This window comes from Chelonia mydas, chromosome 1, assembly GCF_015237465.2.
Source record: "Chelonia mydas isolate rCheMyd1 chromosome 1, rCheMyd1.pri.v2, whole genome shotgun sequence".
Lineage (NCBI taxonomy): Eukaryota > Metazoa > Chordata > Testudines > Cheloniidae > Chelonia > Chelonia mydas.
The window spans coordinates 328,155,489-328,169,054 of NC_057849.1; the positions used below are offsets into that span (position 1 = coordinate 328,155,489).

The window sequence follows — 13,566 nt, forward strand, 5'->3', positions numbered from 1 at the left end:
AAATGTGGGGCCAACTGATTCAGAAAAAATAATAGCTATCTCAAAAAGAACCTTCTTCTGAGTTCTAAATTGCAGAAAGTATCTTTTCCTCCATCCCAACTGTTATTCCTTTTTACATGACTGGCAGGACCAGAAGCTGAAGTGCCAAAATGCCACTAGAAAGCCTGTACAAGTTGCAACCCAAATAATAAGCACCAGAAACCTCATGAGAGAATCCATTCTTTCTAGATTTTTCAGCCCAGTTTGGCAGAATAAAGACAGAAGTATGGGCAGCTTGTATAATTATTTAGGATTTTCAGGGTGTGTGGGCGTGGGAGGACGGAACATCAAAGAAGTCACCACAATAGCATTTAACGTCAGAGATGGGAACTACACAAAAATGAGGAAGCTAATTAAACATAAACTAAAAGATATAGTCACAAAAGTGAAATGCCTGCAAGCTGCATGGAAACATTTTAAAAACACCACAACAGAGGCTCCAATTAAATGTATACCCCAAATAAAAAAAAAAGTAAGAGGACCAAAAAAGTACCACCATGGCTAAACAAGAAGTAAAAGAAATAATCAGAGGCAAAAAGGGATCCTTTAAAAATTGGAAGCTAAATCCTACTGAGGAAAATAGAAAGAAGCATAAACTCTGGCATCTCAAGTATAAAAGTATAATTAGGCAGGCCAAAAAAGAATTGAAAGAGTAACTAGCCAAAAACTCAAAAACTAACAACATTTTTTTAAGTACATCAGAAGTATGAAGCCTGCCAAACAACCAGTGGGGCCACTGGACGATCAAGGTGCTAAAGGAGCACTTAAGGAAGGCCATTGCAGTGAAGCTACATGAATTCTTTGCATCGGTCTTCACTGTAGAAGAAGTGAAGGAAGTTCCCACACCTGAGCCATTCTTTTTAGGTGACCAATCTGAGGAACTGTCCCAGATTGAGGTGTCCGTTAGAGGAGGTTTTTGTACAAATTGATAAATTAAACAGTAATAAGTCACCAGGACCAGATGGTATTCATCCAAGAGTTCTGAAGAAACTCAAATATGAAATTACAGAACTACTCTCTGAGGTATGTAAAACATCATTTAAATAGATGTTAAATCATTTACTAGATGACTGGAGGATAGCTAATGTGATGCCAATTTTTAAAAAAGGCTACAGAGGCAATAATGGCAAGTACAGGCTGGTAAGCCTTACTTCAGTACCAGGTAAATTGGCTGAAACCATAGTAAAGAACAGAATTATCAGATAAAGAGATTAACATGATTTGTTGGAGAAGAGTCAAAATGGAATTTGTAATGGGAAATCATGCCTCACCAATCCGCTAGAATACTTTGAGGGGGGTCAACAAACATCTAGACAAGGGAGATCCAGTGGACAGAGTGTACTTGGACTTTCAGAAAGCCTTTGACAATGTCCCTCATGAAAGGCTCTTAAGCTGTCATGGGATAAAAGGGAAGGTCCTCTAATGGACTGGTAACTGGTTAAGAGACAGAAAACAAAGGTAGGAATAAATGGTCAGTTTTCACAATGGAGGGAGGTAAATAGTGGTGTGCAGGGGTCTGTACTGGGACCAGTGCTGTTCAACATATTCATAAATGAGCTGGAAAAAGGGATAAATAGTGAGGTGGGAAAATTTGTAAACGATACAACATTACTCAAGATAATTAAGTCCATAGCGGACTATGACGATTTACAAAGGGATCAAACAAAACTGGGTGACTGGACAGCAAAATGACAGATGAAATTCAGTGTTGATAAATCGCAAAGTAATGCACATTGGAATACATAATTCCAACTGTACATCTAAAATGATGGGATCTAAATTAGCTGTTACCAAGAAAGATTTTTGAGTCATTGTGGATAGTTTTCTGAAAACAATCACTCAAAGTGCAGTGGCAGTCAAAAGAGCTAACAGAACATTAGGAATAATTAGGAAAGGGATCGATAATAAGACAGAAAATATGATAGTGCCTCTATATAAATCTGTGGTACACCCTCACTTTAAATACTGTTTACTGTTCTGGGTACCCCATATATATATATATAATTTTGATGCCCTTCTCTGTACCTTTTCAAATTCTTTTATTTATATATATATATATATAAGAATTTGAAAAGGTACAGAGAAGGGCATCAAAAATTATTAAGGATCTGGAATAGTTTCCATATGAGGAGAGATTAATAAAACTGGGACTATCCAGCTTGGAAAAGAGATGACTATAAAATAGGTCTATAAAATCATGAAATGGTGTAGAGAAAGTGAATAAGGAAGTGTTATTCACTCCTTCTAATAACACAAGACCAATGAAATTAATAGGCAGCAGGTTTAAAACAAACAAAAGGAAGTACTTCTTCACACAACACACAGTCAACCTGTGGAACTCATTGCCAGGGGATGTTGTGAAGGCCAAAACTATACTGGGGTTCAAAAAGAACTAGATAAGTTCATAGAGAATAGGTCTATCAGTGGCAATGAGCCAAGATGGTCAGGGATGCAACCCCATAATCTGGATGTCCCTAGCCCCTGACTGCCAGAAGCTGGGAGTGGATGATCATTGATAGATCACTTGATGATTGCCTGTTCTGTTCATTCCCTGTGAAACACCTGACATTAGCCCTGGCCTGAAGACAGGATACTGGGCTAGATGGACATTGGTCTGGCCTAGTATGGCCATGCTTATGTTCTTCTATTGTTCTTACATGCCCAGGATGACTCTCTAAACCTTTGAGGTTTGCTCATGACTGTTTGAGATAAGATTAAAAACCATTGCTCCCTTAAAGTTGCTCAGTGAAACCAGTGTCTGTGTTATGATCCAGAGAGCACAGCGGTCCTAGTATTTCATTTCTCACTCAAGAGGTAGGCCCGTTTACAGTGACTCCTGGACTTGTTTAGAACTTCTGGAAAATTGCAATATATAACCCTCAGAAAGACTTCAGGCACATAAATAATTGATTCCATAGTCCTGCTCACCTCCCCTCTCCACCAAGTTTGGATTCAACCAATTGCCTTTGACAAGAGACAATCCAACTGAATGGTAAAGACACATTCCAAAGAATTCCGGTAATAAAACCTAGCCTCTTAAAAAGGAGTACAATGTGTCTAAATCAGGAGTGCATCACAAGATTTGGAGCTTTGGAGGACCTGGTGGTTCTATCAACTTGCTCCTTCAGCAAGCAACCAAAGAAAGAGTGGGTAGGAATTAAGTGGAGCCACATTTCTGCCTCCCATCCTAAATGTGCCAACCAGGTGATCAAGCTGGTGGAATGTGTTACTTCCTCCAGTGTAACCAGAGAGCTTTAGGAGAAAGAATGCCAGCTGGTTGTCCTTCTGCAGCAATGCATCACCAAGTATCCTCAACCCAGAGCTGTGGCAAAATTACATCATCTTGGCCAACACCAAAGACAGAAGCAGGGCCTGCCAGAGCAAAAAGCATGAATTACTACAAGCTCTGTATCTGTAACTCTCACATTCTTTGTGAACTGAGTATGGGGGGGGGCACACAACAAACACTGATCAGTGGGATATACCACAATTTAGCCCTAAGAGTTCCATTCTGCCATCCTTCCTCACTCTGGATAATACTTTACTCCATGAGTACTCCCACATATCTGCCCTTTTATATTGATTTTTACATTATGTGTTGATTTGACCATATGTTTTATATGTATAATTTTGTGAAATTTTAGTGGGACTTCCCACAATGTGAGTAATGGTGGCAGGATAGCATCCTACTAAAAGTGCTGCAATGTTGTTTCTTTACTCAACAAAGCAATCTTAACAATCTAGTTCTAGCACAGATGCTCCCTGGGGCTCAGGCCACTGTCTAACAGACTTTTGAAATAGGAGTTATAGAACAAAGACTCTGAGCAATTTCCTGAAATTACCTGTCATTTTAAAATGGTGGAAGAAAAAATAGCAAGACTAGCAACAGCAAAAGGTGCCAGTACTCAGGCTGGAACCAAAGACAGCCTAAGATTATTGCTGTCTGCACAGAACAGGGACAAACTGTTCTTGTTTTGACAATGACAGAAGGATTCTGGAAAACTAGTTGTTTGTCACAATACGAAAGCTTATTTAATTTACCCTGATATTAGGAGCCCAGAGAAGCTTGGCATAAAGCAGCTTTATTGGGCAGTAAATTATTTACAGTGTGAAGGAGTCATCCCAAACTATGGCAAGAAATGAAAACCTGGTATTGCCTGTTAGAAACATTCAATGCTTCTGTATATGAAGGACCCTTAAGCTGGTATTTAAATCGCTACACAATCCTATCCAGTCCAAGCAATATGAAGTACCCAGAAAATCAGCTGCATTTTCCATTCCAAATTAGCCAAAGCCAGTAAAATAAAAGCTACTGAGAGGAACTGCAGAATATTGCATTTCTTCTGGTAAATGGCTCACAATTACACTGTGCTGACTAACTTATATCTAACCAAGTTTACAATGCAGTAGCATATATATCTGCTTAGCATACAACACTTCTACCTTATTTTATATCCCTAAACTACTTACGTTTTTTTTTCCACAGCAGTTTCTTATTTGTGTCAGGTAAAAGAAATTGAGCATAAGCAAGAAGGCAAACTCAATTAAAACCAGTCTTATCTCACTTCATGTCCCTATTGCCCTTTCGACATTAAACTCCACTAGTATGCCATTCTCTCATAAGAACAAGTACACTAATGTACCATTCTCCCATGGGATACACAGTAGTGTCTGCTTGGAAGCACATCGACAATACGCAGCTGGCTATTATGAAGTTTATAGCTCGAATCCTCTACTCAGCTTCTGCAACTTTTACTTTCATGCAATGCAGGCACCTTTGAAAGATATAAAAGAGTCTTCCAGAGCCTTCCTCTGCGTCTTTAACACCGATCAGTCAGCTAACTGTGCAACATTTTTATGCAATGACAGAATCAAGATGAAGCCTGTTGCATTTCAAGGCAAAGCCAATCACCTTCTCTGCAGTTGTGCAAGACCATTGGCAGCAGAATTGTTGTGTAAAGAAGTGAGCTACATGCAGAGAGGCCACTTCGTTCTGCTTGAGCTCCCTGTACAACAGCATGTGCACTGAGAAGTGACCAGCTATCTTGTATCACCTATGAAGTTAGGTAACCACTGTGAGTTTATTTTCTGGGTTCTGTACTTCTAACTTCATAGGAGTCTGCTGTCTGTATGAGCTGCTGCCATTTTTGTGTGGCAGAACTGATACAGCATCTCACATGTAAAGCTCATACTGTGTTCTTCCATCATGTCATGCAGACTTTGCTATTGTTCTTCCTTACTTTGTTGTTTCCGTTAATCTAAAATGAAAGTCATTGAGACTGAAAGTGCATGGGTTGCTTTTTGGACCAAGAAAAACATATTCTATACTTTGAAAAGGCTATTTATATCAAGTCAACAGACTAATTTATTTTGTGCATATCTCTATAACTTCATTTTATTTTTGCTATATAAGTCATTCACATTCCAGAGCTTGGTAAAAGGTCAATCAAAACAGCTTGAAAATCAAATATTCAAAATTATCTGCCATGAATGAGTTACAGAAGAGTGATTGGCAAATAATTTTGATCAAACAAATTTGAGGACAGGGAATGATCTGGAGAACACGACAATGATGCAAAAATTTGTTGAATAAAATATACAGTTAATGCTAATTCTGAATAAAAAACAGTTAGAACTCATGAGTTCCTGCATCCTAGCTCAGTTCACACATCTCTTAGGAAGTGCTAGACCTATCAAGAGAGAATATATTCTGACGAGATTTCCCAATCAAGGAAGGTTGGCTAAATATTGAAGCTGTTCAGAAAATCTTCAGTGGGACCATTTTCCATGAGAAATTGTAGTTCCATCAAAAACCAAAAGACTTAATAAAATTATGTTGATTTTGCCAAAATTGTGTTTTAGAGGGGAAAAAGTTGAGCCGATGCTTAAAGCATCTTGTTTCAACATTTTAGGAACAAAAGGTTTTGATTTTTCATATTAAAATGCCTTTTCATTTCAATTTCTTTCAGTAGAATATATAATATAATATAAAAATTTAAAAAGTCCAAACAACCCCAAACAAAATGTTTTTGGGACTTTTCCTTTGCAGAGAATTTTGAAATTTTCAGGTTTTATTCCAAATTGGAATGAAAATAAATTTCTAAATCCCAAAAGCCTCCACAAAATGGAATCTCCATTCTCTGGATAGTGCTACTAAATATGTTCTTATGCCCCATATAAACATTCCATTTGGTGGAAGAACCTTCATATGTTTTGGGTTTTGCTTGCTATTAGTATTAATAATAATAATTGTTCAATAGTCTCTTTCCATTCTAGGGAGCCATGGAAAATGTGAGATAAAAACAGAAGGGTAATAAATGGGGGACTAGAAACAAAATAAGAGTTTTTGGTTTTGTTATCTTCTGCACGGGGTAAAATAGTAAAGCTGTCCTACCCATCTACTTTCACTCAGACACCACATTGTTTAAGACTCAAGCAGTATAATCTGGACCAATTCCACAGCAGATGTAAACCAGAGAAGTGCTCCAAAAGACAATGGATTTAGCTGATTTGCATCAGATGAAGTTCTGGTTAGGAAGCAGTGGTAGATAGGTGGATGATGGCACACCTAACATGTAGGTTTGATAGCACAATTGCCCACAACAGAGAGGAACATATTTCTACTTTAGATATTGCTAGGATACTATTCCTTTATTCCTTTCCTTTCCACTGGTATTTGCAAAACTCTGCATTGAAAGTAATGCATTGGCACTTACAACAACATGGGGTCGGGGGAGGAGAATGGCTCTATGTCCTAGCTGGAATTCCAGTAGCAGAAGTGTGCAATTAGTATTTTATCATAACACAAGAATTGTTAAAGCATGCTTAAGCAGACCTGGTTAAAGGCATGCATTTTATTAGGCAGTGTAAACACAGTTAATCCATTTTTCAACAGAAGAGCAGGTCCCCCAGCAGCATGGAAGTGCACAAATCACTGTTCTATCACGTTACTTAGCACATTGTTTTGTTAGGAACTTACACAATTATGGTAAGATCAAGTAAAGGTCTTGATTTGCTTTGACATTTACAGCACTTTACAGAGGGTAAATAAATAATTAAACTCTGCAATGAATCAGTAGACATGGCAAGAAGGATTTTGGCTTCGGTTGGTTTCTTGGCCATGTCTTTCTGCTCACCTCCTTCGGGCTTGACTGGTCCATCAGACATCACTTTTCTGAGGGCTAGTTGGCTTTGGTCTTTGTTGTCATTGGCTGGTGGAGGCAGATTGTCAGACTGAGTTCTTTGAATTGGGAGGACTCCTGCTATGCTGTGTCTGTGCTGCTTCCTGGCATGATTAGACTGACCGCTTTTATGTGCTGCTGTGGCAGTGTGGGTGAAATGGAAACCCAGAGTATGTATCCTCAGATGGAACCAGCTTAAATGTTATTCATGCAGACAGAAGTGTTTTGTTCTGTACTTAAATAAGTAGGGTTTTCAAACACCAAAGAGACACCACATGCACAGCATTAAAGGGTGTTAAAACTGGCTGTTTCTTTATTAATGATGGTGGGACAAGGAAAATAGTTTTTCCCCCCTTTGTGTTATACCACAATGAGTTTATGGCACACCAACAAACCCTGAAGACAAACACAGGGAGTCCACAGTTGGAAGGTTTTAATTTGCAGAAACTAAATCCTCAACCAGTAATAACGTGCAGGTCTGAACTGTACTCTGTAGTCCTAGAATTCTGAATGGAAGGTTTGTCATTTGTGAATCTATTTCCAGCTACCAGATAAATCCTGTTCTAGCCCTAAATCAATCTGTGCATAAAGCAGCTAATGAAATTGAATCCACTACTACAGCAATTGGCTTAGAAAAGCCCAAGGAGAGTGGAATGATAAGATTATTAATTCTATTCAGTACCTAAGTTCCTTGTTAATAGTCTGGTGTATTTATTGTCGTCCCACCGTTCACGAATACGAGTTTATCTGAAACGTTGTACGGAGCAGGTTGCCTTTAATAAGCCTTTCAAAAGAGTGGAATGTTAGAGACTTATAAGCAGCCATGCTTCAAATATAGGAAATTGAGTCATGTTGTTAAGTAACAACTGTTTTTTCAACCTGAAATCCTCCCCACCATTGTCCTCCAGTGTAGATGCACTGATTGTTTTCTGATGTTAATATCATGCTGTTAATGTGCTCTCAATGCATATTGGATGTGATTCTTTGAAAGCTGGCAGCCACCTATCTGAGGGTTTGATTATTTCTGTGGTTGAGATATTTAGCAACACCAAAACAACAACACACAGTGGAAGATTCCATGAGTCATGCACAGCTCTGGAATGTCATGGGCCATGAATGGAGGGAGTGATGGAGAAACAGCCAGTTTTACTGCAGTCTATATAAATTAAAAAAAAAAAAGACTTCTAAATAGGAGGAGTATATTGTACTTACATGTGTTCACACACACACACACACACACACACACACACACAAAGAAAGACATTGAACAGAGTGAGCAGAGTGTTCCAAGAACGGAAACAAACAAAAAGCAAACCGGGAAGGACAGCAGGGGAAAAAGGCAACAGATGAACATTAAGCTGCCATGCTGAGGAATTTATTTGCGTCTTTTACTTGGTTGAAGGCGAAGCTGTTGGACAGCTGCTTCAGCAGCAGCGATGGCTGCCCCAGCGTCTTCAAGGTGGGTTTGAGTGACGCTGGTTTTGCTTTGGCTGCGAGATGGTCCATGAGAGCGCAGATGTCCTTCTGAAGAAGATTTAGAGCTCCCTGGACTGCTGTGAGATTTCTCAATGGTGGGCATCTGCATGTCTGATGGGGAAAAGGATAAATGGGAGTGTTATTTCTATTAAATAAATAATCTTTCTCTCACAAAATTGTGTTTCCAGGCACAGTTCTGAAGTGCATCACTCCAGCAGTAGCCCTAGCAGGCACTGAGGCACAATTCCCTCCCTGCTTTCCTGTTGCTCTGTGGTCCAAGGTATAGTTTGCTGCTGGCCTATACGAGCAGCAAATCTGGACACCTCCCATGCTGACCCAGCTTTGCTCGCTGGTGAGCTGGTGGGTGGAGCCAAAGCTTATCACATTTCCTGTTCTTCCTTACCCACCTGTGCTACAAGAAGGAAGCAGGCAAGCAGCACCATTTACCCCTGAGTGTCCAGACTCAAGTCCAAGGTAGGCCGACCAAGTTTAGGATCTCCCTGTAGTGGTGTGCAGTTCAAGTAACAATCTAGCCCTTATATAATTATATCCACAGCCATCTCGGATTTAGACAAGAGAGGATATTGTCCTTGCAAGTACACGGTGCTTTACAGAATTGTCATCAAAGCAAACTTACACCAAAAAGAAATAAGACAGACCGTGTGTTATTACCAGAACACTATCCTCTTAGTTCGCTGCTGTCATCTGGCCTCCATTTGTACTGGTTTATCAGATGGACATTGCTCTGGTACTACATGTGCTGCAGATATACAATGTTTGCCAGCTGAGATATTGGGAAACTGCTATATTTAGTTTGAAAAAAATATTCTGAAGAATTATACACATTGACTGTCGGTTTTGGAGACATTGAGCCTGATTCTTCACTCACTCACAGTAGTGTAACTCCACTGAATTCCACTACCTCTACTGATTTCAATGGAGTTACTCCCGATTTACACCAGTGTAAGCCAGATTCTACTCAGGCCCATAATGAAGGTGAAATGAACTTACACTCATTATGATTCTTTACAAAAATGTCAGTTTGACAATGTCAGACGACAACAGTTTAAATATTAGCACACATGCTCAAAACACAGTGCCATAAAATACTAAATGAAATGAAAAATAAAGCCTAATCCAAAGCGGTATATGTTTTGAATTTTGGCCAAAGACATAGGCAAATGAAAAGTACCATAAGATCTCTAATACCTATGCAGAACACATAGGATCTAACTTTATAATATACTGTTTGAAAGACGCAATTTCTTAATACAGTGGTACTGAAAAGGCAAAATTCAGCTTTGGTGTAAGCAGTCTAACTCTACTAAAATCACTGTGAGGCTGAATTTAGCTTTTAATAAAAGTATGTAGAAAATATATGTGAGTCACTCTGTTTTTCCATGGGACCCTGAAAATCACAAAAGGTTCTGTTACATCATAGATTTCTGATGACTTGTTAGGGAAATTTTTCATAGGTTTTACCCTTGGATGGGTCAGGGAAGATTCCATGACTTCTGCTCTTGATGACAGATGGCTTTGGTGATTGCTGGCTGCTCTGCCCAGAATGAGATTTCCCATGGTCAATACTTTCAGTCTGCTCCTTCAGAGGATACCACCTTGGGGTGTTGTCAAGCTGAGAGGTGCTGGATAGCTCAATCAATATCTGCACAATGACATATGATATATCTGATTAAGATATAACATGAGACACAAAGTGGACTGAATCTAATCTCAATGATGCTGGTGTAAGTCAAAAGTATCTCACAAAAATTAATAGAATCATACCAATGTAAAACCTATAAGGGGAAGATGAGATGTTAATGAATATTTGTTACTAAAGAGATCTTGTATAATGTAAGAATGATGCTGAAAGGTTCTTTAAGTATTTATATGTGCTTAGTGATTACATTCAAATGTTAATATCTATTATTGTTTACCCCACAAAGAAAAGAGATAGCTATAACTTTAAATATTAAGGGAACAATTATTTTCCATTGCTTAAAAATACTGTACTCAGTAATGCCTTTTAGGAATCAGAGCTGCATTGGGGAGGGGAAGACAATGCCTTGAGAGCATTGCCATGAGAGGAACAACTGTGCAGACCTTTAAATGATGTAGCCTGTGCTCCTCTGACTTTACTTTGCTGAGACCCACTGCTCTGGGCAACTAGTGCTGCTGGCAGGAGTCTTGGAAGCCTTTCGAAAGATCTATCCAGAAAGGGGAGGTTCTCTTTAGTACTCAGTCAGTGCAAAGGAGGTAGAATAGGCAGTTGATTACAAACATCTTCTGACCTTAGGAAGCAGAGCTCTTTGGGGAGAGATTGAGTTCATAAAGGGGAGCAGGGAGCACAGAATAAGTTGAAGACAACTTCCAGCGACCAAAGCAAGAGTTGCCGAGGGGATGAACAATCCTCTAGACCCTCTCTTTAAGGCATTAAAGAACAGCTGAGTGCTCCACCATAAACAAACAAGCAAACAAACAACACCTCATATATTTGGAACAGAAAAGAGGCTGTGGGGGTAAAACTTTGGGCCATATTGTAGTCTAGAAGCAGCAGCCTCAGCCATCTTAAAGGAGCAGCTACTTAAGGATTCAGAGATTCTAAGGCCAGAAGGGACCATTGTGATCATTTAGTCTGACTTTCTGTGCAGCACAGGCCATAGAACTCCCTCCAGATAATTTCTAGAGCATTACATTTGAAAAACATTCAAGTTTGATTTAAAAATTGTCAGTGATGGAGAATATTTGTTCCCCATGTAGGTACTTATAGAATTTCATGTTTTTTTTCATGTCACTGATAAAAATATTAAATAGAATAGGGCAAAGAACAGATCCCTGCAGGATCCCACTGGAAACACGCCAGCTCAATTATGATCTCCCATTTACAGTTACATTTTGAGACCTATCAGTTAGCCAGTTTTTCATCTATTTACTATGTGCCATGTTAATTTTCTATCATTCTAGTTTCTTAATCAAAATGTTGTGTGGTATCAAGTCAAAGGCTTTATAGAAGCCTAAGTATATTACCTGAACACTACTACCTTTATCAACCAAACTAGTAATCTTACCAAAAAAAAAGAGATACCAAGTTAGTTTGACAGATCTAGTTTCCATAAAACCCATGGTGATTGGCATTAATCACATTACCCTCTTTTAATTCGCTATTAATTGAGTCTCTTATAAGCTGCTCCACTATCTTTCCCAGGATCAATGTCAGGCTGACAAGCTTATAATGACCTGCGGTCATCCTATTTACCCTTTTTAAAAATTGGCACATTCGCTCTCTTCCACTTTTCTAGAACTTCTCCAGTGCTCCAGAGAAGGCCTCTAATTATTGCGGAGACTAAGGGTACGTCTACACTACCCACCAGATTGGTGAGCAGCGATCGATCCAGTGGTGGTCGATCTATCATGTCTAGTCTAGGCGTGATAAATCGATCCCCACGTGCTCTCCCGTCGACTCCTGTACTCCATCGCCGTGAGAGGCGCAGGCAGAGTCGACAAGGGAGTGGCAGCAGTCGACTCACCGCAGCGAAGACACCGTGGTGAGTAGATCTAAGAATGTCGACTTCAGCTACATTATTCACATAGCTGAAGTTGCGTAACTTAGATCGATCCCCTCCCAGTGTAGACCAGGGCTAAAGAAGAACAGTTCCCAGCCTAAATAGCAGACAGGTATACATCAGGCCCACTGTCTGAAGCTACCAAAGGTTAACTAAGGACTGGAGGAACTCTATCCAAGGGATACTGAATGTGGTGCATGTAGAATACAGCTTGGAGAGCTGTCATTGATCGCTGTCCCATTAGCAGGCTACCACAGACTCACCAAAGAGGCTGGTCAGGATGAGGCAAAGGCAAAGAGACCACCCATAGATGGAGCAGTAAGTAGAGATGAATAGTTTAGGGTGGTTAAAAAGGAATTTAGCAAAGAGTAGTGTCATGGAAATTAGGCTGAATAATGGCAGGAAATATTTCCTGATGCTGAGTACTTGGCAAGTTGTCCTTTGGAAATGGTGGGAGCACCAAAGCACAAGAATGTTAGAATTAGACTGATCTACATACAGACCAATATTCTGTGTGGAACAGCTCTTGGTATCTGACCCCAGGATGAGGTCACTGTGTGACTGTCTTGTAGACCAAATGCTTGGATACTTAGCAGCAAGCCAGCTGGACAACAGGCAGAAGCTGTAGATAATTAAAACAGAAGCCCCTACAGGTTGTAACCCTTCCAGGTGCCCAATAAACTCATACATGTAATAGTAAGAGAATCTTCTCTAGTGCTGGCAGAAGGAAAGGGTGCAAATACTTTAGGAACCAAGCCTTTGTCATCTGATTAGAGAAAAAAATACAGACTGATTCAGCAGTCCAATGAATTTGTGAAAGACTCCTCAGCTCTACCTGGGAAGTCTCTTCAAGTCTGTCTCTCTCCAGGGGGGCAGAAAAGACATTTGTCTTTAGCTCTCATATGCTAGGGCAAGACCCAAGCTCTGGCTTGGTCTCTTTGGGGGGCTTTTAGTTGCTTCATCAGTGGTGCCCTTAGAGACAACAGTCATTGACAAGTTATATTTTTGGATGCACCCCACATCCACTGTCACTTGTTAGGTTTCCTTCTGATTTAATCCTTGACAGCCCCTAAATAATGGGCCTGAAATATACTTGTTTGCGTTCTCTCTCACTTTCCCAGCGAGGAACTGCATTCACATTTAAATAAAAATGAAGTTATAAATTAGATTAAATACTTGCAGATGGTGCTCATATTTCAAGTCAAAAGTTTTAATCATGCCAGAGAAGCAGTCATTAAAACACCAATTTAATCTACAGGTCATAAATAATAATGATGTAGATACTCGCTAAAGTCATGCATTTTGGG

General features: G+C 39.6%; 1 protein-coding gene across 2 annotated transcripts in view; it reads right to left on the reverse strand.

The window, feature by feature from the left end:
* The window catches only part of PCLO (piccolo presynaptic cytomatrix protein), a 530,921-nt gene that overhangs the window by 64,235 nt on the left and 453,120 nt on the right, over nucleotides 1-13,566 (reverse strand). The window contains exons 19-21 of one of the 2 annotated variants that reach the window (XM_043552450.1): nucleotides 10,179-10,359; nucleotides 8,613-8,807; nucleotides 7,176-7,358 (exon numbers count right to left, since the gene is read on the reverse strand). In XM_043552450.1, coding sequence (XP_043408385.1) covers nucleotides 7,176-7,358; nucleotides 8,613-8,807; nucleotides 10,179-10,359 — 559 coding nt within the window. The remainder of the gene's footprint in view (nucleotides 1-7,175; nucleotides 7,359-8,612; nucleotides 8,808-10,178; nucleotides 10,360-13,566) is intronic. The other variant, XM_043552451.1, reaches the window with a different exon arrangement.